The sequence below is a fragment of the Vombatus ursinus genome, unplaced genomic scaffold (genome assembly GCF_900497805.2).
Source record: "Vombatus ursinus unplaced genomic scaffold, bare-nosed wombat genome assembly UNPS02014768.1, whole genome shotgun sequence".
NCBI lineage: Eukaryota > Metazoa > Chordata > Mammalia > Diprotodontia > Vombatidae > Vombatus > Vombatus ursinus.
The window spans coordinates 4,778,684-4,802,161 of NW_020954546.1; the positions used below are offsets into that span (position 1 = coordinate 4,778,684).

The window sequence follows — 23,478 nt, forward strand, 5'->3', positions numbered from 1 at the left end:
AGAATGACTATCACCCAGATTTCAACATGCATTTGGATGGATGTTCTATAGAATCTGTCCAGAGTGTGTGTATCTGGTATAGACAGTATCAGTGGGCAATAATCTGGGACCAGATTTGAACAGGAAAGGGAGATCAAGCTATACTGTCTTTAGAAAATTGCTGAAGTTCCCCATGAAAGCATTTTTTAATGCAGGGTACCCAAAAGTCTTTGTGCAGCTTTAAGCTCTGATAACTTCAGAAAGTGGAAAAGCTACAAACTTACAAAAACAACATTGGAAAGGTTTAATTATTTCAATTTTTAAAAACATTGATGTGTGTCCCTCCCTCATCATTAATTGATATCAATTAGTCAGAGTTAATTAGCTCTTAGAAACAGGTACTTTCTAAGGTGACATAATCATAGTTGGTACAAAACATCCCCTACCCTCAAAGCTCGGGACACACTCTCCCATAAGTACTTACAGAGTGAGGAAAAGTGGGCTCAAGCTTAGAGAACACATGTGATATAGGGGTAATTTCATAGCTCCTGGATGCTGGAAGTCCTTTTTCTCACCCTTGTGGAGTCATCAGGAAGTTCCCATTAGATATAATGTAGCTTTCTGCTGGTCTCCTCCTAAGAGTCCTAGAGCTTGCTTTTCTCATTATGTCTAGTTTGTCCTCAGCTTGATATTAAGACACAGATACCAGCCAAAGCTGTTCCAGAGACACTGCCAGGATACCCACATAAAGTACAAAGTCTTGCAACCTTTTGAAGCTCAAAAGGTCCCTTGAGGAAATAAGGAGATGAGATAGACAATCTTCTCTATTCAACTCCACTCCCCCACCCCCAACAGATTCCATCCTAGCAGCTTAGTTGAAGTAGCTTTCTCAGGCTAGTCTACCCCTGGAAAGTTAGGTTCCAGACTGACTTGTCTCCCAAAAAGTGATTGGATCTACTCAAGCAGTGAGGCATTTTAGTGGCTCAGTACATAGACTACTGGACCTGGAGTCAGGCACACCTGAGTTCAAATCTTGCCCGAGACCCTTACTAGCTGTATGACCTTGAACAAGTCACTTCATCTTTGTCTGCCTCAGTTTTCTCAACTACAGAATGGGAATAATCCTACCTCCCAGGGTTGTTATGAGAATAAAATGAGGCGATATTTATAAAGTGCTTAGCATAGTGACTGGTACATAGTAGGCACTTAATAAATGCTTGTTTCCCCTTGCCCTCAACCAATCCCAATATATTTTCTATGTAGCATCATTCATTTCATCCAATAATTTTCAATAATTTCATCCAATAAGTTTCCTAAATTAAGGACTTTTTATACCCAGTTTGATACCACCACAGTGGATAGAGTACTAGCCCTGGAGTCAGGAGGACCTAAGTTCAAATCCGGCTTCAGACAATTTACTAACTATGTGACCCTGGGCAAGTCACTTAACCTCATTGCCTCCAAACAAAAAATATAATAATAAATTAACTGAGGTAGGGGTGATTAATTGAACCAGTCCTCTCCTTTATAGTTGTTTGGAGCCAGGATTTAAACTCAGAAGACCTGGGTTCAAATTCCTACTCTTTGACTTACTTGTTCTGTCACCTTAGTCACTTGACCTCTCCTAAGCCTCAGCTTCACATCTGTATAACGAGGGAGCCAAACTCAATGCTCTCCAAAGTCCCTTTCGGCTCTGAAACTATAATCCTATGATAAAATTATTAACCTACTTAAGTATAATATTAGTATTGGCAACTAAAATTTTGGACTTTTCCCCACTTCTGTTTGTGGGTGGTATATTTCCCAGCCTCGGCTATCATATCCTCTACACTGTCCCCAAGCCTTCCAGAGATGCATATGTCCTTTTCCTCTATAGCCACAGTTGTTTTGAGTAAAGAGGAGCCATGTATAGTAGCCACGAATAATATCCCAAAACATCTTCTGGGAAAATTCCTGCTTTGGATAAACTCTACTATGAAGTGCTAGATCTGGAATCAGATGAATGAGTTTCAAGTTGTGATTCTGTTCTGCCACTTGGGTGTCATGTGTCTGTGGGTAGGTCATTTGACCTTTTGGGGTCTCAGTTTCCTCACCCATAAAATGAGGGGATTGGGCTAGATGATCTCTGCAAATCTAATTGTAAATCTATGATTTTATGTTCCTTATGACCTCCTGACTTTTCCTCTTGAAGGTGACTGCATCTTACTCCCTCTCCCTTAGCCTTCTCTGGTATTCTTCACAGATGACCAGCCCCTCCACATCCCCTTGTTCAGAAACTTTTGCATCCTAAGCATTCCCTGGAGATGAAGACAAAGAAGCAGGGAGAAGTACGAGCCTAAGGCACCATTGGATGTTGGCAGCTCTCACCAAGTCTGTTTACTGTCAACACATATGTACTAATATTTACAAATCTCACAGCTGTTTGCAAATGAAGCAAAGCTATGAGGAGGACTAAAAGAGAAGAAATGGCAGCCCTTGGTGACTGCAGGAGTCCTCACTTCTCTGGTAACCAATGACCAGGAGCCAGTTAAGAGGACTGTCCAATTCCTAGATATGAGTTTGAAGTCAAGACTCACCTATTTTCATCAATCCTATTGCCTCCAACTTGCTTTACCAAAATCATACTTGACAAAGGGGTAATTTCTAATCTTAAAGATTTTCCAGGAATAGATTCTACCACTTCCTTGCTCTTTAATCCCATGGTTTAACCTCTCTCAGGAAGCTTTTTATATCTAGCCTCAATCCGTCTTGTTGCAACTGAAACAGATGCTAGCCTTGAGGCATCTTCCAAAGCATGGATATGTTTTGCCCCTGGACATTATTCTCATACTTATTTACATCTTGATTTGCAAATGTATGGTGCTAATCCAGCCAAGATGATAGACCGTAGCCTGGGCTTGCTCTTACTTCTGTTTTGTGATGGCACTGTATCCTTACCCCTGTCACAAACATTGATGCTGATGGTCACTAGGTTCCTTCAGAGCACAGCTCAGTTGTTCCGTTTTACATTCCGTCTTTCCCAATCCAGGCAGTCAACTAGCCTTTATGACCCCTTGGTGGCCCCAGTCTTATTTAGTTGTGTTTATCTCTAAATATACTGTGTCAGCTTGAATTAGGTTAGGAAACGGATTTTCAGTTTTTTGTAAAATACTTCCCCAGGCTCAAATCAGATTTATTTTAGGCCTAACCTTAATTAAGTACCTTCTACGTGCTAGCTACTATGCTAAGCATTGGGGATATGAAGAAAGGCAAAAGAAGTCTCTGCTCTCAAGGAGCTCAGTCTAATGGGGAAGACAACATGCAAACAAGCTATAGACAGCATAAATTCGGGGTAGTCTCAGAGGGAAGGCACTGAGATTAAGGAGTACAGAAGGTGGGATTTTAGGTGAGACTTGAAGGAATCCAGGGAAACCAGAAGGCAGAGCTGAGGAGGGAAAGAATTCCAAGCACGGGGGATGCTCAGATTCAAGAGATAAGGAAGTGATGAGTGAGGAAAAGCAAGGCCAATGTCATTGGATCTGAGAATACATAGAAGGCAATAAGGTGGAAGAAGACTAGCATGGAGGAAGGAAATAAATTACAAAGGGCTTTAAAAGCCAAAGAAAGGATTTTATATTTGATCCTGGAGGTAATAGGGAGCCACTGGAATTTATCGACTAGGGGAATGTTATGGTCAGATCCATACTTTAGGAAGGTCACTTTGACAGCTGAGTGGAGGATGGACTGGAGCGAAGAAACTTGGGGCTGGAAGACCCCCCAATAGGCTCTTGTAATAAGCCCAAGCATGAAGTGATGAGGGTCTGCACCAGAGTGGTAGCAGTGTCAGAGGAGAGTAGGAAGCATACATGAGAGATTTTACAAAAGTAAAATTGCTAGGCCTTGACAACAGATGGAATGTGGGGAGTGAAAGAAAGGAGCAGAGAAGGACCTCTAGGTTGTGTGCCTGGGTCACTGGGAGGGTAGTGGTGCAAAGGATACAAAAATGAAGCAGTGTGTCTACTCAGGGAGCTTATGTTCTACTAAGGGAAACAACAACAATGGATTTAGAGACTGAGGACATGGCTTCAATCACCTTGAGCAAATCACTTGACCTTTCTGGGAGCCTCAGTTTCCTCTTCTGTAAAAGGAGGTGGTTGAAGTAAATTTCTTCTACAGTCCTATCCGGGATACCTCAATGGCCCCAGCCTTTCTTAGTAGTGTTACCTCTGAATGTATTCAATGTCAACTTGAATTAAGATAGGAATAGATTTTTGGTTTTTCATACAATATCTGCCAGGCACAAATCCGATTTATTTTAGGCCTAGCCTTAATTCCTGGTGGTCCAAGGATTAATTTGAATAATTTGATTTACTTTCTTGGTTGCCTTCTTTTATACTTAAGACCTGAGCTCTGAGGTTTCCTAAGAGAAAACTCTAAGAACTTAGGTTTCAGATAGAGGCTTAAGGTATGACTGGCTAATGCTACACCTCTACCCAAATGCCCAGGTTGTGAAGACCTGTCGCCCTCTAGTGGATACAATCTTGGGTAGTAGTAGCATCTCTACCTACTACCTGAAAGGATGCAATTAAATAAGAAAAAAAATTGGAAGGAATAAGCACAGGCAACACGAAAATGAAATGATCGTTTTCCATAAATAATATGATGGTTTGTTTAGAGAAACCTAGAGATCAAACTAAAAAAAAAATTGATATAAGGAGTAACCTCAGCAAAATCTCAGAATATAAAATAAGTCCGCACAAAGCATCAAGATTTCTGTATATTACCAACAAAATCCTTGAAAAAGAGATAAAAAGAGAAACTCCATCTAAAATAACTACAGAATGTATAAAATACTTGAGAGTCTATCTACCAACACATACAGAGGAACCTTATAAGCACTCTATAGAAATACAGACCTAAATAATAAAATAAATTAATTGTTCATGGGTAGGCCAAGCCAATAAAATAAAAATGAATATACTAACTAAATTAATTCACTTATTCAGTGCCATGCCAATGAAACTACCAAAAGATTACTTTATAGAGTTTCTTTTTCTTATGATGAAAGTCATCTGGAAGAGCAAAAGGTCAGGGAACTCAAGAGGAATATTGAAAAAAAGGGGGGAGGAAGACAGCCAAAAAGTACCAGATCTCAAACTATACTACAGAATAGTGATCATCAAAACTATTTGGTATTGGTTAAGAAACAGAGAGATAGAGCAGTGAACACTTACTAGCTGTGTGACCCTGGGCAAGTCACTTTACCCCATTGCCTTGCCCCCCCCAAAAAAAAAGAAAAGAAAGAAAAAAAAAGAAAAAAGAAACAGAGAGATCAATCACTAGAACAGATTATGTACACAACATATAGAAGCAAATGAACACATTAGCTTCTTGCTTAATAAATCAAAGATCCCAGTTACTAAGATAAGAATTCACTGTTTGACAAAAACTATGGGAAAACTTGAAAGCAGTCTAGCAGAAACTAGGTACAGACCAATATCTCACACCATATGCCAAGATAACCCCTAAATGGATACATGACTGAGACATAAAGAGTAAAATCATAAACAAATTAGAGACTCAAGGAAGAAATCACCTCAAATCTATGAATTGGGAAGAGCTCACAATCAGACAAGAGATAAAGAGGATAAGAAAAGATAAAATGGACAATTTTCATTATGTAGAATTTAAAAGTTTTTCCACAAACAAAAGTAATGCACCTAAGATTAGAAGGGAAGCAGGTAACTGAAAAAAATCTTTGCAGCAATTTTCTCCGACTAAAGTCTCATTTCCAAGATATATAAAGAAGTGATTCAAATTTATAAGACGAAGAGCCATTCTCCATTTCATAAATGGTCAGAGGATATGGTCAAAGTCCATTCTTAAAGGAAGAGAACCAAGCTATCAATAACCATATAAAAATGATCCAAATCACTAATAATTAGAAAAATTCAAATGAAAATTCCTAGGCTCTGCCTCACATCCCTAAGATTGGCAAAGATGTAGGGGAAAAAAGTAAAATAACAAATGTGGGGATTTCAGGAAAACAAACACATTTAATGTAATTGGTAGAGCTGAGAATTGGTATAGCCATTGTGGAAAACAATTTCAAACTATGTCCTGAAAGTTACTAAACTGTATGTACTCTTTGGTCCAATGACACTAATACCAGGCCTCTATCCTAAAGAGATCAAAGAAAGAGGAAAAGGACCCATACATACAAAAATACAAAAGTTCTTTTTGTAGTCATAAAGAACTAGAAACTAAAGGAGTATATCAAGTGGAGAATGGCTAAAGAAATTGTGGTATAAGAACGTAATGGAATACTACTGTGCCTTAAGAAATTATGAAAGTTGGGGCAGCTAGGTGGCCCAGTGGATAGAGCACCTGCCTTGGAGTCAGGAGGACCTGAGTTCAAATTCAGCCTCAGACACATGACATTTACTAGCTGTGTGACCCTGGGCAAGTCACTTAATCCTGATTGCCACACCAAAAAAAAAAAAAAAAAAAAAAAAAATGAAAGTAGCGGTTTCAGAAAAATCTGGGAAGATTTGTAGGGCCTAATACAGAGCAAAATAAGCAGAACCAAGAGAACAATTTAAACAATAAAACGTTGTAAAGACAAACAACTTTGAAAGACTTAACAACTCTGATCAGCCCAAAGACCAACCATCACTCCAGGGACCAGCAGTGAACTATTCTATGTACTTCCTGATAGAGAGGTGATAGACTCAAGGTGTAGAAAGAGACATTTTTTTTTAACATGACCAATGCTGGAATTTGTTTTATTTGTGTATTTGTATATGCAAATTTGTCATAAGTTTTGGTTTTCTTTTAAGTTGGGGGGGTGGGGCAGGAGGAAGAGAAAATGAATGCTTACTAATTGAAAAATAAAATAGATAACAAAAGGAATGCTATTTTAAAGAATACTCAGCAGGTGAATATGTCAGGGAAAACATTACAGAGGTATTTTAACCAGGCAGAGTATCACCTCCTGTTCCTAGACACTGTGCTTGTCTTAATTCAGTTCAAGATCATGTTCAGGGCTTTAAAAAAATTACACAGTGATTCTGTGGACTTCTGGATTTTCAGTTCCTAAAATCCACAGATCTTTTTCAGATGAACTTCTGTCCCATCCTGTCCTTGAGAAGTTGATTTCTGGAACCCAAGTGTAAGACTATGTTTATTCCTATTAAATTTCATCTTATTACTGCTAGCTGATTGCAAATCACCATAATGGTAGAGGAAAGAATGCTATGTTGTTAGGAGACCTGGGCTCTAGTCTAGCCTGACACAAACTACCGGTGTAGATTTAGGTAAATTACCTCTCTGGGCCTCAACTTTCTCATCTATAAGGTGAAGAATTAAAAGAGATGATCTCTAAGGTCATTCTTGTCCTGAAATTCTATGTTGGCTCCTAGGCAGACAAGCATCTGAGGATCAGCTATATGGCATCAGGTGCATGTGTTGATGTTGGCCTTATATTAAATACTTGGCTCTTACAAGAGGTTGGATTTTCCAAGCAGGCCCCTCACTTAGCTTTGGCACCCAAGAGCTGACCCTTCGAGGCTCTACTGGGATGTGTATCAAGGGGTTTGGGCAGGTAGAAGATGAAGATGACTCAGAAAAAGAAGCAATAATGCTTCAACATTAAGGAGAATTCAACTACATTCTCAATCAAACATTTATTGAACATCTAGCATGAGTCCTAGGAATTGTAAAGATATGAAAAAAATATGCAATACACTTCCCATTTTCAAGGAGCAGATTACTTAGCAGAAAAAGTGATTAATGCACATGGAAACAATTCAATAATGATGCAAGCCACTATGTAACTAAAAGTTACGGTACTTATTGTATGTATTGCTTAATGGATTCAAGAGAGAGATCAGTATGGGCTTGATTAGTAGTGGAAAGGCATGAGCTGTCATACACTATATGAATGCTTATTCCCTTCCCCTTCCCTGTAAAGGATTTCCTGGAATCATCTTTGACTCATTTCTCTCCTACTGTCGATCTATTGTAGCATGCGAACTCAGATGGACTGCACGGACCATGTCTTCATTGCCTTTGTAACTCCCTCAGCCCACAGCACAGTGCTTGATACGTAAGCGATGTTTAATAATTGTTTCTTAAATAAACAGTCACCAAGTCCAAGCATTCCCTTAATTTTTTCTTGTTCAGACTAAGTATCCCCAATTGACACAATGAAAGCAGCATTCCTGAGGTTAAATAGTTGGAGACGTATTTGTCCACAGTGGGTTAGCATAAAGGAAGGGAAGGAAGGATGGATTTATTAAGTGTCTATGTGCCAGGTGCTTACAATTATTATCCCCTTTGATCCTTACAACAACCCCGGAAGGAAGGTGCTTATAATTATCCTTTTTTTTTTTTTTTTAACAGTAGAGGCAATTAAGGCAAAGGGGTTAAGTGACTTGCCCAAGGGTACACAGCCAGCAATTGTCTGAGTCTGGATTTGAACTCGAGTTTTCCTGACTCCAGGCCCAGCACTCTAGCCACTTTGCCACCCAGCTGCAAAGAGCTAATTATCCTCTTTGCCCTCAGAATCCAAGAACCAGAGGATTCTGGGTTTTAAAAAGGCCCTAGAGAAGGCCCTTTTTTGAGTCATGGACCCCATTTGGCAAAGTCTATGGACCCTGTTTCAGAATTCTTTGAAAGGCATAGAATAAAATACACAGTATTACAAAGGACATCAATTATATCAAAATACAGTTATCAAATTTTTAAAAAATTTAAGTTTATGGACTCCAAATTAAGAGCCCCCGACATAAAGGATAGTCCACCACATACGTTTAGGAAGATGCAAGGAAGGTGTCATTGAAGATGGGCCTCCCAGAGGTGTTGTAAGGAAATTACTTTGTAAAACTCAAAGGCTGTACAAATGAGTTATTGTTTGGGGAGCATGCTGAGCCAACACTCTTCCAGGCTTTTTTCTAAAGAAAACACTTTCCTGTCTTCTGTGCTGGTATAAAATTATTCATAGAGACCTTGGAGAAAGGTAGGTGGGGCAATTTGGGGGTGTCAAACTGGGTCATTCTAGAAATTGAGTAGAGACGCCATGGTGATTGGAACTGAGTCAGGGAAGGGAGGAAACCACTTTTATTTGTGAATGCCAAACTCTTCTATCTGAACACAAAACAAGAGGCTAAGAGCCCAAGTCAAACATCTGTTATTGGGTCAGTTTTACCAAGCTCAGTCCCATATTTAGAAATACTTAGTTCTGAGGACTGAGGGAACCCTGGGAATTACTAGAGAAAAGGAAGGAAGGAAGGAAGAGCAAGAAATAAAAAAAAAGAAAATAAACAGCAACATATTGTTTAGCTGATTAAAAAGATAGAGCTGCTAATTCCAACCCAGAAGGTATTCTCCTTGTCTACTCTTGTTTCCAGAATCCTTTCCAGGGTCAACGTTAAGCCGTTTAATTCTTGGGATGACAGGGTTTTCTCTTAGGTTGAGTCTTCCAGTAGTTTAGCTAAAAAGGTCCAATTAAGTAGGACTGAAAGAAAGCCAGTCAATTCTTTTGTTAGAAAGTTAATTATTTTTTAATGTCCTTCTTGTTGTTGTTTTTTGAGGTGTCCATGTCTCTGTTAACCCTTTTCATATCTGACTTAGTCATGGTGGAGGATGAAGAAAATGAACAAATAATCAAAGGAAAAAGGAAAGGTGTGCTTGGGCCAGGTTTGACCTAGCAATACCATTATTAAATAAATTTTCAGTGTGAACATTTACATTTCAGAAATTGGCAAACGGATAGAAATTAGGGCTTGATCTATTGTTTTGTTGAATGTCTAGGCTTACAGAAATTGATGGAAAAGATGTTAATAATGCAGATTAAAATTTTAAAACGTGTCAAGGTACATTCCTCCCTGCCCCCAGGGTTGGTTGTTAAACATTTAGTAGAACACCCCTGGAAAGAGGTCTCCCCAGTTTCTTTTCCCACGTTGGGGCTGAACTGCTCCATGCTCACAGGAGGCTGCTAATGAGGAATGCATGTCTGGGCAGCTCTGACACCCAGCTTAAGGAAACAGGCTGATCCAGCAAAGGCTCCGGGGAATAGGGCTTGATCCTCTCTCCACAAGATGTGAAAGCAGCAGAAGAGCTGGCTCAAAAATGACAAAACACAGGAAATAAATAGCGCATTCAGTCCAAGAACAGCTTACCTCACCGTGCCCAGCCTGAAGAACACTGGGCTCTGTCGATCTCACTTCCTTTCCTCCCTCCTTCCACCTCTCAAGCTGAAAAGTTTCCAAGACTCAGATGCCTTTCTCTCCCTACCAACCCTGGTGCCCCTTCCCTATGTCAAATTTTCCACTTTACACAGAAAGGGCACCACACCTACATGGAGAAACACAGAGCCTTAAGACTCAGCTGAAAGGGAACCCAGGGACTGTCCAGTTCAACTCCTAGATAAAGCACAAATTCCATCTTTTCATTTCTGCATCAGGCTTTGTACCCTCTCTCTCTCTCTCCCTCTGTATACACACATACAGACATATGCAGATATATAATATATACACACATGCACAGTGTATGTATTATGTATTTATTACTATATATAATAATGTTGTTTGATTGTTTCAGTTGTGTCTGATTCTTCGTGACCCCATTTTTGGGTTTTCTTGGCAAAGATACTGGAGTGGTTGCCATTTTGTGCTCCAGCTCATTTGACAGATATAGAAACTTGGGCAAAGAGGGTTAAGAGATTTGCTCAGGGTCATCTGTGCATACCCGTGTGTGTGTGTGTGTGTGTGTGTGTGTGTGTGTGTGTGTGTGTGTAAGGCAGGTAGGTGGCATAGTGAATAGAATGTCAGACCTGGAGTCAGGAAGGCTCATCTCCCTGAGTTCAAATCTAGCCTCTAACACTTACTAGCTAGGTGACCCTGGGCCACTTCACTGTTTGCCTCAGTTTCCTAATCTGGAAAATGAGCTGGAGAAGGAAATGGCAAACCACCCCAGTATCTTTGCCAAGAAAATCCCAAATGGGATCACAGAGTCAAACACAACTAAAATGACTGAACATACATGCACACACACACACACATAAAATACATTGTATTTATTCCATTCATATCTTGTATATTCTTTTATATATATACATATGTTGTCTATCCCTATAGACTATAAACTCTTTTGTCTCCTTAATGCTTAGCACAATGCCTAGTACATAGCAGGTTAATAAATACTTGTTGATTGAGCTACAACACGCCCAATTATTAATCAACCACTCTTATCTGGAAGACCAAGAGAGCTATTTATATCAGGTGGACCTCTTCCTTTCTTTTATAAATTAACAAGCATTTATTTTCTCTCCTTCCAGACCCCGCTTGAAGGAAAAAAAAAACCCTTATAACAAATATGCAGTCAAGCAAAACAAATCGGCATAATGGCCATTTCCAAAAATGTCTCATTCTGAATTTTAAAAAATTTGTATCCCCCCAAACTGAAAAAAAAAGTAAACTTTCCTAACAATAATGTTTCATCAAGCAAAGCAATTCCCACATTGACCACATTCAAAAATATGTTAGTCTGCATCTTAAATCTGTCCCCTCTGACAGGAAACAGGTAGCTTTCTTCATTTTCAGTCCTTTGGGAATTTTTTTTTTTCGTCATTGCATTGGTCAGAGTTCTTAAGGCTTTCAAAGTTTTTTTTTTCTTGGTAATGCTCCTGTATAAATTGTTCTCTTGGTTCTGCACACTTCACTTTGCATCAGTTCATATAGGTCTTCCCAGGTTTCTCTGAAATGGTCCATTTTGTTACTTATCATGCCTCTCTTTTCAATGATTCTTTCCAGAAATCCCTTTGCAGTTTGGCAACAGGTCACCTTACATAAGAGATTTGCCGTACATACTTCCATTTATGCATTCTGTGTTTTAGTCAAACTGATCTAGTTGCTCTTCCATTGGCACAAGACATTCTACCTCCTGCCCCTTGTGCCTGGAATGTACTCCCTTCCTCCTCCCTCTTAGAATCCAGTTTCCTTCCAGGCTCAACTCAGTTGTTAACTCCAGTATGAGGCTTTTCTTGACACGAGTTCTAATGGAGTCTTCTAAACCCTCATATTTGCTTTGCTTATCTGAACACACATTCCCTTACCCTATCCCCAGGAAAAGTATGCCCCTTGAGGGCATGAACTTTCATTTTTGTTAAGAACATAATAGGTCCTTAATAAATCTCAGTCAAATCAAAAGATTGGGTTTCAAAAAGAAGCCTTTCCTTTTTATAGAAGGATATTCTTATCCCCACACCTTTCTTCTCCTTCTAATGGGAAGTCTTCCTGGCACCTTAGTCAGTCCACCCTGCTTGGTGCCCTGTTAATAATTCTGAAAACAAAGACAAGAGATACCCAGCCCAGGCAAAGAAAGGTGGGTTAGCTCGAGGAGGAGGAAAGAGGTTCCTGATGCCTTCTGCACCCCTGGGTGTGAATCTATTGAAAAAATGAGAGAGGGGAAGAAAAACAATGGGAGCTCAGGCTCCTCTGAACTGGGTGGCAGGAGAGGGACAAGGGTGGGGGTGGGGTTTCAGGTTTCTCTGGTCCAGAGAGGATTAGTGTAAATTCAGCCATGTCCCCATTCAGCCCTGCAGCCATCTGCATACCCTGCCAGAAAGAAAGAGTTGGTGCTAATTGAGTGATGCTCAGAGATAGCCTCAAACACTCTGAAACAGCTGAAGTCAGCATTTCTAGAGCTTTTCATTTCTGCAAAGGACTTGGCAGTTAGTTACTCATGTACCCTGCGGTGCTAGTTGGTGGCTATATCTGTAATCACAGCACCTCCATCCCCTACCAGTTCCTTTTCCCAAGCCAGGAGACATTCAGGGGTTCAGCCAAGGCCTCCACACCAGGCAAGGCCCAAAGCCAGAATTAGGAGCCAGCCCCAAACTCTCCTATCCTTTCTAAATGAGAGCACAGACAGCTTAAGCTGAGCTCCCCTTCCACAGCCCCTACACTCTGAAAGCACTTAATCAAAGAAACCACAAAGCCTTTGGGGTTGAGGGGATGCAAATCATACAAAAGAGGAAGATCTGTCCCCATGAGGATTCTCCAGATGTGAAAGAAAGGGCCTCCTTCAGGAGGCTAGAGGAGGAGGTGTTTTTGTTTTTTCTTTTTTTTTAAATTTTTAAATTTTTAGGCAATTGGGGTTAAGTGACTTGCCCAGGATCACACGGCTAGTAGTAAGTGTCAAGTGTTTGGTTTGAGGCTGGATTTGAACTCAGGTCCTCCTGACTTCAGGGCTGGTGCTCTATCCACTGCACCTAGCTGCCCCTTGTTTTTTCAAGCAATAGACAAAAACCAGACCAGAATCTGAGAGGCGCATCAATATAATTTATTCGATTCACCATATAAAGAATATAGGCCAGAAACACCTTTTAGAGTTAGGAGGGACTTTGGAAATAGGTTAGTTCAGGCCCTTCACTTCACAGATGAGTTAACTGGAGCATGGAAGGACTTGCCCGCAGTGGCAGAGCAAGTTCTGGGCAGGACTAGGCCTAGTACCCAGGCTTCCTCTACACAGACACAGATAAACTTAAGCCTTCTACTTTTGAGCCAGGAAGAGCTAAGTAACTTAATAAGAGCTTTGCTTTTTGTTAATATTTTTCTACAGGACTATGCTAGTCCTCTGACATTTTATCTCCATCACCTGAGGGTACAAGTCAGGGACCAAGAGGAGATGTGATCATTCAGAGGCAGTATACCCAAAAGGACAGGGAGGGGGAGATTCAAGGAAGAACCAAGTCCTTTCCCAAAGGGTCCTATTCATGAATTTTCTGTACAATCAATATACATTTCCTTTCCCATCCACTTCCCCCCCCCACCTGTAGCCTGAATACATAAACACACATACAATTCCCTACCTGGTCCACAAATTAGGCATGGGGAAAGGGGAGAGGAAGACACAGGGATAGGAGAAAGATGAAAGACACACAAAAAGCTTTTCCCAGTTTCAAGCAACTCTATAGGTAGGTTCCAAAACTTTGGTATTAAAACAACCACAAGACATAACCAAAGACACCAATAACTTAGCAAAATAAATATTGGGGGAGGCATGGCTACTTCTCTGGGACTGATGCAATCTGGTGGAAAAGCCTTCCTCCAGGCACTGGGACCAGGAAGACTGCGGTGTTTCTTGGGCTAAGTTTAAATGGGGAAAAAAAAAAAGAAAGAAAAACAAACAAGAACACTCCAAGGGTTTCTGGGAATTGTGGGAGAAGACAAAAGCAGCAAGGACTAAGGCATGGCTGTCAGTGTCCCTAGGGACCCCTTCCTGCTACAAATCCATTCTTTGAATGGGGGTTTTTGTCTCACCCTCCTCCCCAGGAAAATGGACTTAACCAAAGGTGAGATTCATCCTCACTGAAGCCAGGCAGCCCCCAAGCTGGGTAGGCATCCTGCCATCTTGGGAAGAGGACTAAGTGTTTGTGGGGGACCGTTGCTAGGAGCCGAGCAACACTGGAAGAAAGAGGTTCTGTCCCTCAGGATGACAGCCAGGCCAAGCGGATATTTGTTTCTCCATGTGTCAGGGCAGACGTTGAGTCAGGGCACCCCATCCCGGTCCTGCTGGGTAACCCTTGCCAGGGCAGCTCAACACCCACTTTCAGAGGAAAAATCTCCTCTTTAATGAAGATCAGCAACAATCATGGTATTATGGGTGTCAGCACTGGCTCCACCCTTGCCCTGGCCTCAGCAAAGAGGGGCTTCTGTCGGTAGCTTCCTTCAAAGGGCTCCAGGTCTCCAGAGGAAGGCCCTCCCCCTCCTCTGTATGCTGGGCAGACAGAAGAAAGGAGCTCGAGAATTAGGCATACAAACATGAGGCCCGGGGCAGGGGGGAGCCAAGGACCAGTCAAGAAGTAAAAGTCTGTGATGCGACAGGGTAGGTGGGTTTTCTCTTTAGGCCAATAAGGGTCGTAAGCAGCAATATTCATTTGCAGCTCAGGTTTCCACCACCCGGATGAGAGGCAAGGGCTTAGGGTTTGGAGGCCGGGAGATCCTAACGCTGAAAAGAAGAGACACAAGACACGAACACTTAATGCCTTATAGGTCCTGCTCATCAGCTACGATGCCCCCTCCTCCACCCCATCCATCCTCTACTTCTTTCTCTCTGGTCTACTCCTTCAGTGCTAACTAGTCTTCCCAGTAATTCTATTCTTAGGGACCCAGTTTTTTAAAACCCGGATTGCCAATCACCTCTCAGAAGTCTGGTGCCCTTTAGTGAAGCAGTGAGATAGAGATAATGGCTTCAAGACCCTTTCCAGTCCTATGAAGCTGACGCTGTTCTTTATATCCACACATGCTCTTCTTCTCCAATCATCCCATAAAACATCTTCAACCTTGGCCCATAGATGGTATCGGGAAAGAGGAGACGAGAGGGCAATTTAGAAGTGGAAAGCAGAGATGTGGGAAACGGGAGGTGTCAGGCTGACAGATAAGGAACGATCAGGGTGGGAAATCAGGTCAAAACAGGGCTTAAATTAGGGGTTCTCAACCTGCTGCGTCAAGGACCCTTCGGGCAATCTGGGGAAGCCGATGGACCAAGCCAAATGAAGCCAATAAAATAATGTTTTTGAATTTATAAAATACATAAGATTACAAAGGAAACCAATTGATTAAGTAGATTTATTAAAATATTTTTTAAAAAAAGTTCACAGGACCCAGGTTAAGAACCCCGTATGGTCTAAAGGAAGACCTGTTCTATAAGTCGTCCCTTCAATACCAAGGTTATCTATGGAGCTCAGTAAAGAGGAGTCCTCTTACAGCCAAGATTGTTCTCTCTTCCTCCTTTCCTTTTTTCTGACACAGACCCCACATACATAGGTATATATACTCACATTCCCAGGTTGTCACTCTTGGTTCGGGTTTGGGTACTGAAATTGCCCGGACTGATCTGCTTTTCTATCAGGTGCTCCATTCGGTCATGCATCTCTAAATTCTAGAATGTACGTTCCAAAGTGAGAGCACATCCTTTCTCTTGTTATGTGCCCCCACCTACCGATTAATCTTCTCTTGCCATCTCCCCACCTTCCCTTTGGAGGTGTTGTTACTCCTTCCTCAAGTGAAAGGCCTTCTCCCTCCCTATCCACCATTCCTTAGTGGAACCCCTTCTTTTCCAGGTTATCTGCCCATCCAACAATGATCATCCCTTTACTGTGACATCCCTTTATCACTTCTACACTCCGGTCCCTGTTGGATAAACTTGTCTAGGTAGTCTTTTAAGTCTGGGTACATATTATGTGTACACGGTTACACGTGTCCAAGTCTCCCAAACTAGGCCGTAAGCAGCCAGAGGGCAGAAGGCCCCCTCTTCCTTCTCTATTTTGCCTCTATGTACCACTCACTCAAGTCTTCTGCAGACACAGCTGCTCAATAATTATTAGTTACCCAAAAGACTGTAAAGGCCCTGCAGCAAAGTTAGAAATTATTCAGTAAACACAACTGCACTTTGCAGACCACGGTTACCATCCCAACAATGAAAACCTGCTGATTAACTCATTGTCCCAAAGCCTCACTTCCTGAAGCCTTCTTGCCACAAACCTCCTAATCTTCTCAGGCCCAAAGAGCCCAGATTCCCCTCCAAAGTGATTCCCATGAGTCATACCTCAGCCTCCAAGTAGGCAACCTTCTCTTTGAGCTCTTGGATGGTTGTGTCCTTTGACTGAATCACGGTTTTAGAATTCTGAAGCTGTGAGGGCAAACAATGGGCGATTTGAAAAAATGAACACAGGTCAAATGACTTTCACCTCTGGCTGCTAGAGAATGTATGGAAAGATGAATTTTCAGCTCTTTAAGAGCATGCTTTCAGATTGCTTTTTGATACAAAAGACACTTAAATCAATATAACGATTTAGATCAATATAATGGAGCAGGAGGACAAATGATTCAAAGCAATGTATTCTACTTGGCCTTGGAACATACACATTCAATCGTGCAGTAGATGCAGCTTCCTAATTATATTTTGCTTAGGCTCATAGGAAAAAGAGTCTGCATTCTCTGAGTACAAACTAAACCACAAACAGGGGAAGACAACCCTGAAATATGCCAGTGTGAGTGAGCATGTGTCTGAGTGGAATCCAGTTTAGGATTTAAAATTTGCTCTAGGTCATTCACAAAGACAAAGCAGAGAGTTTACTTCTTTATTTCCAAAGACAACAGTATTCTCAGAATGACTCACGGAGAAACGGAGGAGACAGTTTTGGCTCATTTTCTTTCCCTTCCCCACCATCTAAGGAAGGTAAAGGGGGGAAAAAAACAAACCAGGAGAGTAAAGGATGCTGGATAATCCAAGAGTAGGCTATAAGCACTTGACCAGAAATCTCTGGATATCAGGCAAGATCTCCTAGCGGGTCAAAGGGATTTTCCCTGCCCAGACTTGACAGGCAAAAACAATTCCATAGGTTAGTGAGGGCTGGGGCATTTTTAGAAGGGAAAAAGTCAGAGGGTGGTGATGTCTACTCTTACCTGCTCTATCATTTGCCTGACTTTCCGCTGCTGGCTCTTCAGCATGTCATCCAGGTGATGGATCTTCTCCCGAAGGGCAGCGACTTCCTTCTCTAGCTGAGCAGCCCTGAAGACAGAAAGGACCAGAGGATTGATGCAGAGAGGAAAAATGCTCTCTCTGTCCAGTTACAAGAGAGAAGGCAGGATTTCCAGGGCTGTTAAATTCTGTTTCTTTTTGCTCTGAGAGGAGATTCTATTTAATATTCTTTTTCACTATCATCTTTGACAGCTATCCCTATGGCTTAGACTCATAACATTCTGGAGCTGGAATTCCAGTACAAGCATTTATCGTGCCTACTATGTGCCAAGGCACTGGGAATACCAAGACAAAAGAAACACAACCTCTGCCCTTAAGGAGTTTATATTCTACCATACTTATGTAATTAAGGAAATATAAATCTAGAAAGAAGGCTACGACTTACTAAAAAGGCTTACATCATTATATTTTCCCATCAGTTGCTCTGTTTGGTTTCGACTTTACACACATTATGTTCCCATGTTCCCCTCTCCCCCTGGGTATCCTCCGGCAGCACCCTCTTTCTAGCCTCCTTTTGTGTATTGTCTTCCCTTTTAGATTGTAAGCTCCTTGAGGGCAAGAGCTGTCTTTTTCTTATTTGCATTCTCAGCACTTAGCACAGGACTTAGCACAAGGTAAGCACTTAATAAATGTTTACTGGCCCTTGATTATTGATTATATATCAAACCCAAAGGGCTTATATTTTATACTAGAGACAATGGAAGCCAATTAAGACTCTTGAACAGGAATGACATGCTCAGACCTCTGCTTCAAGAAGGTTATCTTGGCAGCTTTGTGTAGGACATTTTGAAGTGGGAAGAAGCAGTGATCCCAGAGTTTTATACTGGAAAAGATCTTAGAAGCCACTTATATCCTCTAAGAATTCCTGCTACAATCTACTGCCAAGTGGTCATCTAAACTCTACTGGAAGATTTCCTTCCAAGAAGGGGGAATCCACCACCTCCTCCCAAGCAGACCATTTGACCTCTGCAAAGACCTAATTATTGGGAAGTCTTTGCTGGTATCAAATCTAAATTTGCCTCTGTAAATTCAACCTGTTGCTCCAGGTTCTGTCCTCTGTGGCTGAGAGAACCCATGTAGTGGGAAGAGCACTCGAGCTTGAGTCAGAGGACCTGCATTTAAATCTTGGTGATGCCACTTCTTCAACCCATCTTCACATGATATGGACTTAGGGCCCTTCACCATCCTAGTTGTCTTCCTCCAGATACTCTTCCAGCTTCTCAATGCCCTCTTTTTTTTTTTTAATTAATTTATTTTGATTTATCAACAATCACTTCCATAAGCTTTTGAGTTTTAAATTTTTCTCCCCCTCCAATCCCAAGATGGCACGCAATCTGATATCGGCTATACATATACATTCCTATTAAACATATTTTCACATTAGTCATATCGTAAGGAAGAGTTAGCACCAATAGCAGGAACCACAAGAAAGAGGAAATGAAACAAAACAGAAGGAAAATAGCAAATAGTATGCTTTGATCTGCATTCAAACTCCATAATTCTTTCTTTGGATGTGGATAGCATTTTCCATCATGAGACCTTTGGAGATGTCTTAGATCCTTGTCAACATCCTTTTTAAAAAATTTTAATTTAATTAAAAAAATAATTTATTTATTTTTAGTTTTCAACATTCACTTCCACAAGATTTTGAGTTTTAAATTTTCTCCCCCTCCCTCTCCTTCCCCCCTCCCTAAGACGGCATGCAATCTAATATAGGCTCTACTTATGCATTCATATTAAACATTTTCACTCAATGCCCTTCTTAAACTATGGCGCCCAGAACTGAACACAGTATTCCAGATGTAGTCTGACACAGCAGAACAGAAGAAGCACTGGGATAATCTCTGGATAGCAGTTTATTTCTGGAAAGTCTGCCTTTCAATGCACACCAAGATCTCACTGGCTTCCCCACCCCCCACCCCCTGCAAATTTATATCAAGCTTTCAGTTCGTTAACACCCCCAGATATTTTTCAGACAAACTTCTGCCAATCACAGCCTTTTCTATCCTTTACTTCTAAAGTCCAATAGCAACTCCAGTCTTTCAAATATCACTGACAGAGGCTCAATAATCACACCCACCCATTTTTTGAGTACCTAAGGATGCTTCATTTGGATGACTTGAATTAATCAAGGTCACCTGGGTAACAAAGTACTCTCTTACTTATCTTAGGCATTAACTGCCTATAGGTTATTTGTGTTGTCATTTTTTTTTTGGTGGAAAATGCATAAGTAAAGACTGGGCAGCATTATCTTCTATTTTTGCTCAGGTATCGTCATCCCATCCACCCCAAGCATCAGCCCTTCTCTCCCCCTCTCTCTGATTCTTTCCCCCAACAGAGCTTTAAAAAAATCTCAAAAACTCACCCTTTTTCACTGTCCTTAGCTTCTCTTGCCAACTTCATCACAATGAATAAATTAATGAAAAAGCACTTGCTAAACACATACTATGTACCTATCAACATGCCAAATACTAGGCATACAAACAGGAAAAGCAAGATAATCCACGTTCTTAAGAAGTTCATACTCTCATTGAGCTTTAGCTGTCTGAGATTTAGCATTCCTGATACTATTTTTTATAGGGCCATTTTTATAGGGTTTCTTATATCCATTCCTATCACTTGTCTTTGCTTTCCATTTTATACACACATGCACGTGTGTGTGTGTGTGTGTGTGTGTGTGTGTGTGTGTGTGTGTGTATTGATACAAACACACATATATATGGAGGGGGGAGAGAGACATGGATGCATATGTGTATCTTTTAAAAATCTAAGTTGGGGGGCAGCTAGGTGGCGCAGTGGATACATCACTAGCCCTGGAGTCAGGAGGACCTGAGTTCAAACCCAGCCTCAGACACTTACTAGCTGTGTAATCTTGGGCAAGTCACTTAACCCAAATTGCCTTGCCACAAAAAAAAAAAATCTAAGTTGGCTGGGTAATTTCCTATACAATCACATTGGTTTCTTCAGAAAACTCTGCTTTTTCCTCCTCTGTGTTGTCAGAATTTCATTACCAAGCACCTCCCATCCTTCCTGGCCTGACTCCTGTAGAATATTAGTCCAAGGGATACCTATCTTTCCTGCGAAGTTGGGGTTCTTAATCTTTTTTTGTATCACAGACTTATTGGCAGTCTGGTTAAACCTATGGACTCCTTCCAAGAATAATATTTTTAAATGCACAAAATAGAATACATAGGATTACAAAGGAAATGTATTATAATGAAATATAGTTACCAAAAAAAAAATTTTTAATTCACAGACCCTAGGTTAAGAACTCCTCTGTAACCCTTGAAATCTTACTTTCCCTAAATCAAGGGTGTATATCAGAGTGTGCCTAGCTTTTCTTTAATTTCCTTATCACAAGTGGTCACTCTCCCCACCCCCCACCACCATTTTCCCATTTCTACCCCAGCAACTGGTTCCTCCAAGTTAGTAAGAACTGAATCCAACCCAGAATTCTCCCTTCTTGGTTCCTATACTTTTAAAGGATGAAATTACCTTTAAGACAAATGAAGTTGTCAGTTACACAGAGAACATTCTGGCAGATGTCTGAACAACTGAAATCCCTCATCACTTCTCTAACATGCCCAAATGTCAAATGTGTGGTCTATTTTCCAACCTAGTTCTCCTTTCTGTCCAAGTGTATATTCTGGAGACAAAGTTACACCCGTTATACCCAGCTAAGCCTCAGCCTTGGATCACTCACACCATTCGCTGCTCCTACATTTGTGCTGCTGAATGAAGGTAGAGAAAATCACTCAACTGTTCCGACTGGGTCCACTACAAATTTGTCATATAACCTCAACTGGGCCCTCACTGCTGCTGGGCAAGCCTTCTACACCTTCCCTTACCAACTAACCTACTCTCCACAGGGACTCTTCCAAACCTTCTCATCCCATCTCAAACCTCCCATGGCTTCCCCTCCCCTACTCTCAGATGAAAGCCTTGCCTTATATTTTACAGAAAAAATTGAGGCCATTTGCCATGCGCACCTTCCTCATCTATCACTTTGGTGCCTTCTTCCCCTCTCTTCTCCCTCACTCATTTCACATCATGAGGCAGCCTTACTCCTTACCAAGGCTAACCCCTCTACCTGTTCAAGTGATCCCATTTCATTCTATCTATCCCAACAGATTGCCTCCAGTCATACTTACTCCATCATTTATTTTCAATCTCTCCCTTTCTACTGGCTCCTTCCCTGTTCACAAATATGCCCATGTCTGCTTCATCCTGAAAAAACTGGACCCTCCTACCCCCGCAACTGTGCTATATCTCTTCTGTCTTTTGTAGCTCAATTCCTTGAAAAGGCTATAATAGATGTCTCTACTTTCTCTCCCCTCAGTCGCTTCTTAAACCCTTATAATCTTGCATCTGACCTTTCTACTGAAACTGCTTTCTCCCAAGTTACCAATGATCTTAGTTGCCAAATCCAATGGTCTTTTCCTCAGTCCTCATTCTCCCTAACATCTCTGTAGCCTCTGACACTTGATCACCCTCTCCTCCTCAATATTCTCTTCTCTCTAGGTTTTCAGAACACCAGGCTCCTGGTTCTCCTACTACCTATCTGACCTCTCCTTCTCAGTCTCCTTTGCTAGATCCCCTTCCAGATCATGCTTTCTTACCATAGGTATCCAAGGCTCTATCCTGGGCCCTATTCTCTTCTCCCTCTATACTACTTCACTTGGTGATCTCATCAGCTCCCATGGATTTAATAACCATGTCTGTGCTAATTATTTTCAGATCTACCTATCCTGCCCCAAACTCTCAACTCCAACTGTCTTTCAGACATCTCAAACTGGATGTCCAGTGGACATCTTAAATTAAACATGCCCAAAATAATTCATTATCTTTCCCCCAAACCTCCCCCACTCCTACCTTTCTTATAACTAGAGGGCGACACCATCTGTCTGGTCCCTCAGGCTCATAACCTATGAGTCACCCTGGATTCCTCACTCTCCCTCAGCTTCCGTGTCCAATCTGTTGCCAATACCTGTTCATTTCGCCTCAGGGACATCTCTTGAATACACCCCCTTCTCTCCTTTGACACTGCCACCGTTCTGCTGCAAGTCCTCATCACTTCACTCCTGGACCATTGTAATAGCCTGCAGGTGAGTCTGCCTGTCAAGCCTCTTCCCACTCCAATCCATCCTCCATTCAGCCACCAAAGTGATTTTCCTAAAGCACAGGTCTGGCCATGTCCTACTCAATAAACTCCAGTGGCTTCCTATGTCCTTCAGGATCAAATACAAACTGCTCTGTTTGACATTCAAATTCCTTCATAACCTGCCCCCGCTACCTTTCCAGTCTTCTTATGCCTCACTCCTTGACTACTCTTTGATCCAGTGACACTGGCCTCCTGGCTATTCCATGAATAAGAAACACTGGGCATTTTCTCTGGTGTCCCCCATGTTGAATGCTTTCCTTCTTCTATTCCAACAACTGACTCCCTGGCTTCCTTTAAATCCCAACTAAAATCCCATCTTTTACAGGAAGCCTTTCTCAATCTCTCTCAATTCCAGTGCCTTCCTTCTATTTCCTGGTGTCCTGTATATAGCTTGCTTGGTATTTGTTTGTACGTGGAGTCTCCCATTGGCTTGAAAGCTCCTTGAGGGCAAGGACAGTTTTTTGCCTTTTTTTTTTTTTTTTTGGTATCCCCAGTGTTTAACACAGTGCCTGGCACAAAGTAGGTGTTTAATGTTTATTATTATTTATTTATTGATAGACAAAATAGCCCCTGGTTTTTCCTTTGATGATTTCTATCCAAATGCTTTTCTTTTCATTATCCTTTCCTGGCCACTTTCCCCACCCACAGTTTCTGGATTTCCTCACATGAATATACATTCAACATACAGAACTTCCCAAAGGAAGCTGGGTGGCAAAATGGATAAAGAGCTCAACTTGATGTCAGGAGACTGCAGTTCAAATTTTGCCTTAGCCTCCTATTAGAAGCATCTGGGAAAATCACTTAAATTCTCA

At 41.4% G+C, this 23,478-nt stretch overlaps 1 protein-coding gene across 4 annotated transcripts in view; it reads right to left on the bottom strand.

Moving 5' to 3' along the window:
- Window positions 1-8,692: 8,692 nt before the first annotated feature.
- The window catches only part of LOC114043102 (tuftelin-like), a 46,237-nt gene continuing 31,451 nt past the window's right edge, over window positions 8,693-23,478 (bottom strand). The window contains exons 8-11 of one of the 4 annotated variants that reach the window (XM_027862043.1): window positions 17,430-17,535; window positions 16,570-16,653; window positions 15,803-15,903; window positions 8,693-10,078 (exon numbers count right to left, since the gene is read on the bottom strand). In XM_027862043.1, the coding sequence (XP_027717844.1) occupies window positions 9,943-10,078; window positions 15,803-15,903; window positions 16,570-16,653; window positions 17,430-17,535 (427 nt within the window). In that variant the 3' untranslated portion in view covers window positions 8,693-9,942. Of the gene's footprint in view, window positions 10,079-13,281; window positions 14,971-15,162; window positions 15,305-15,802; window positions 15,904-16,569; window positions 16,654-17,429; window positions 17,536-23,478 lie in introns of those variants that run through there. The other 3 variants (XM_027862040.1, XM_027862041.1, XM_027862042.1) reach the window with 3 other exon arrangements.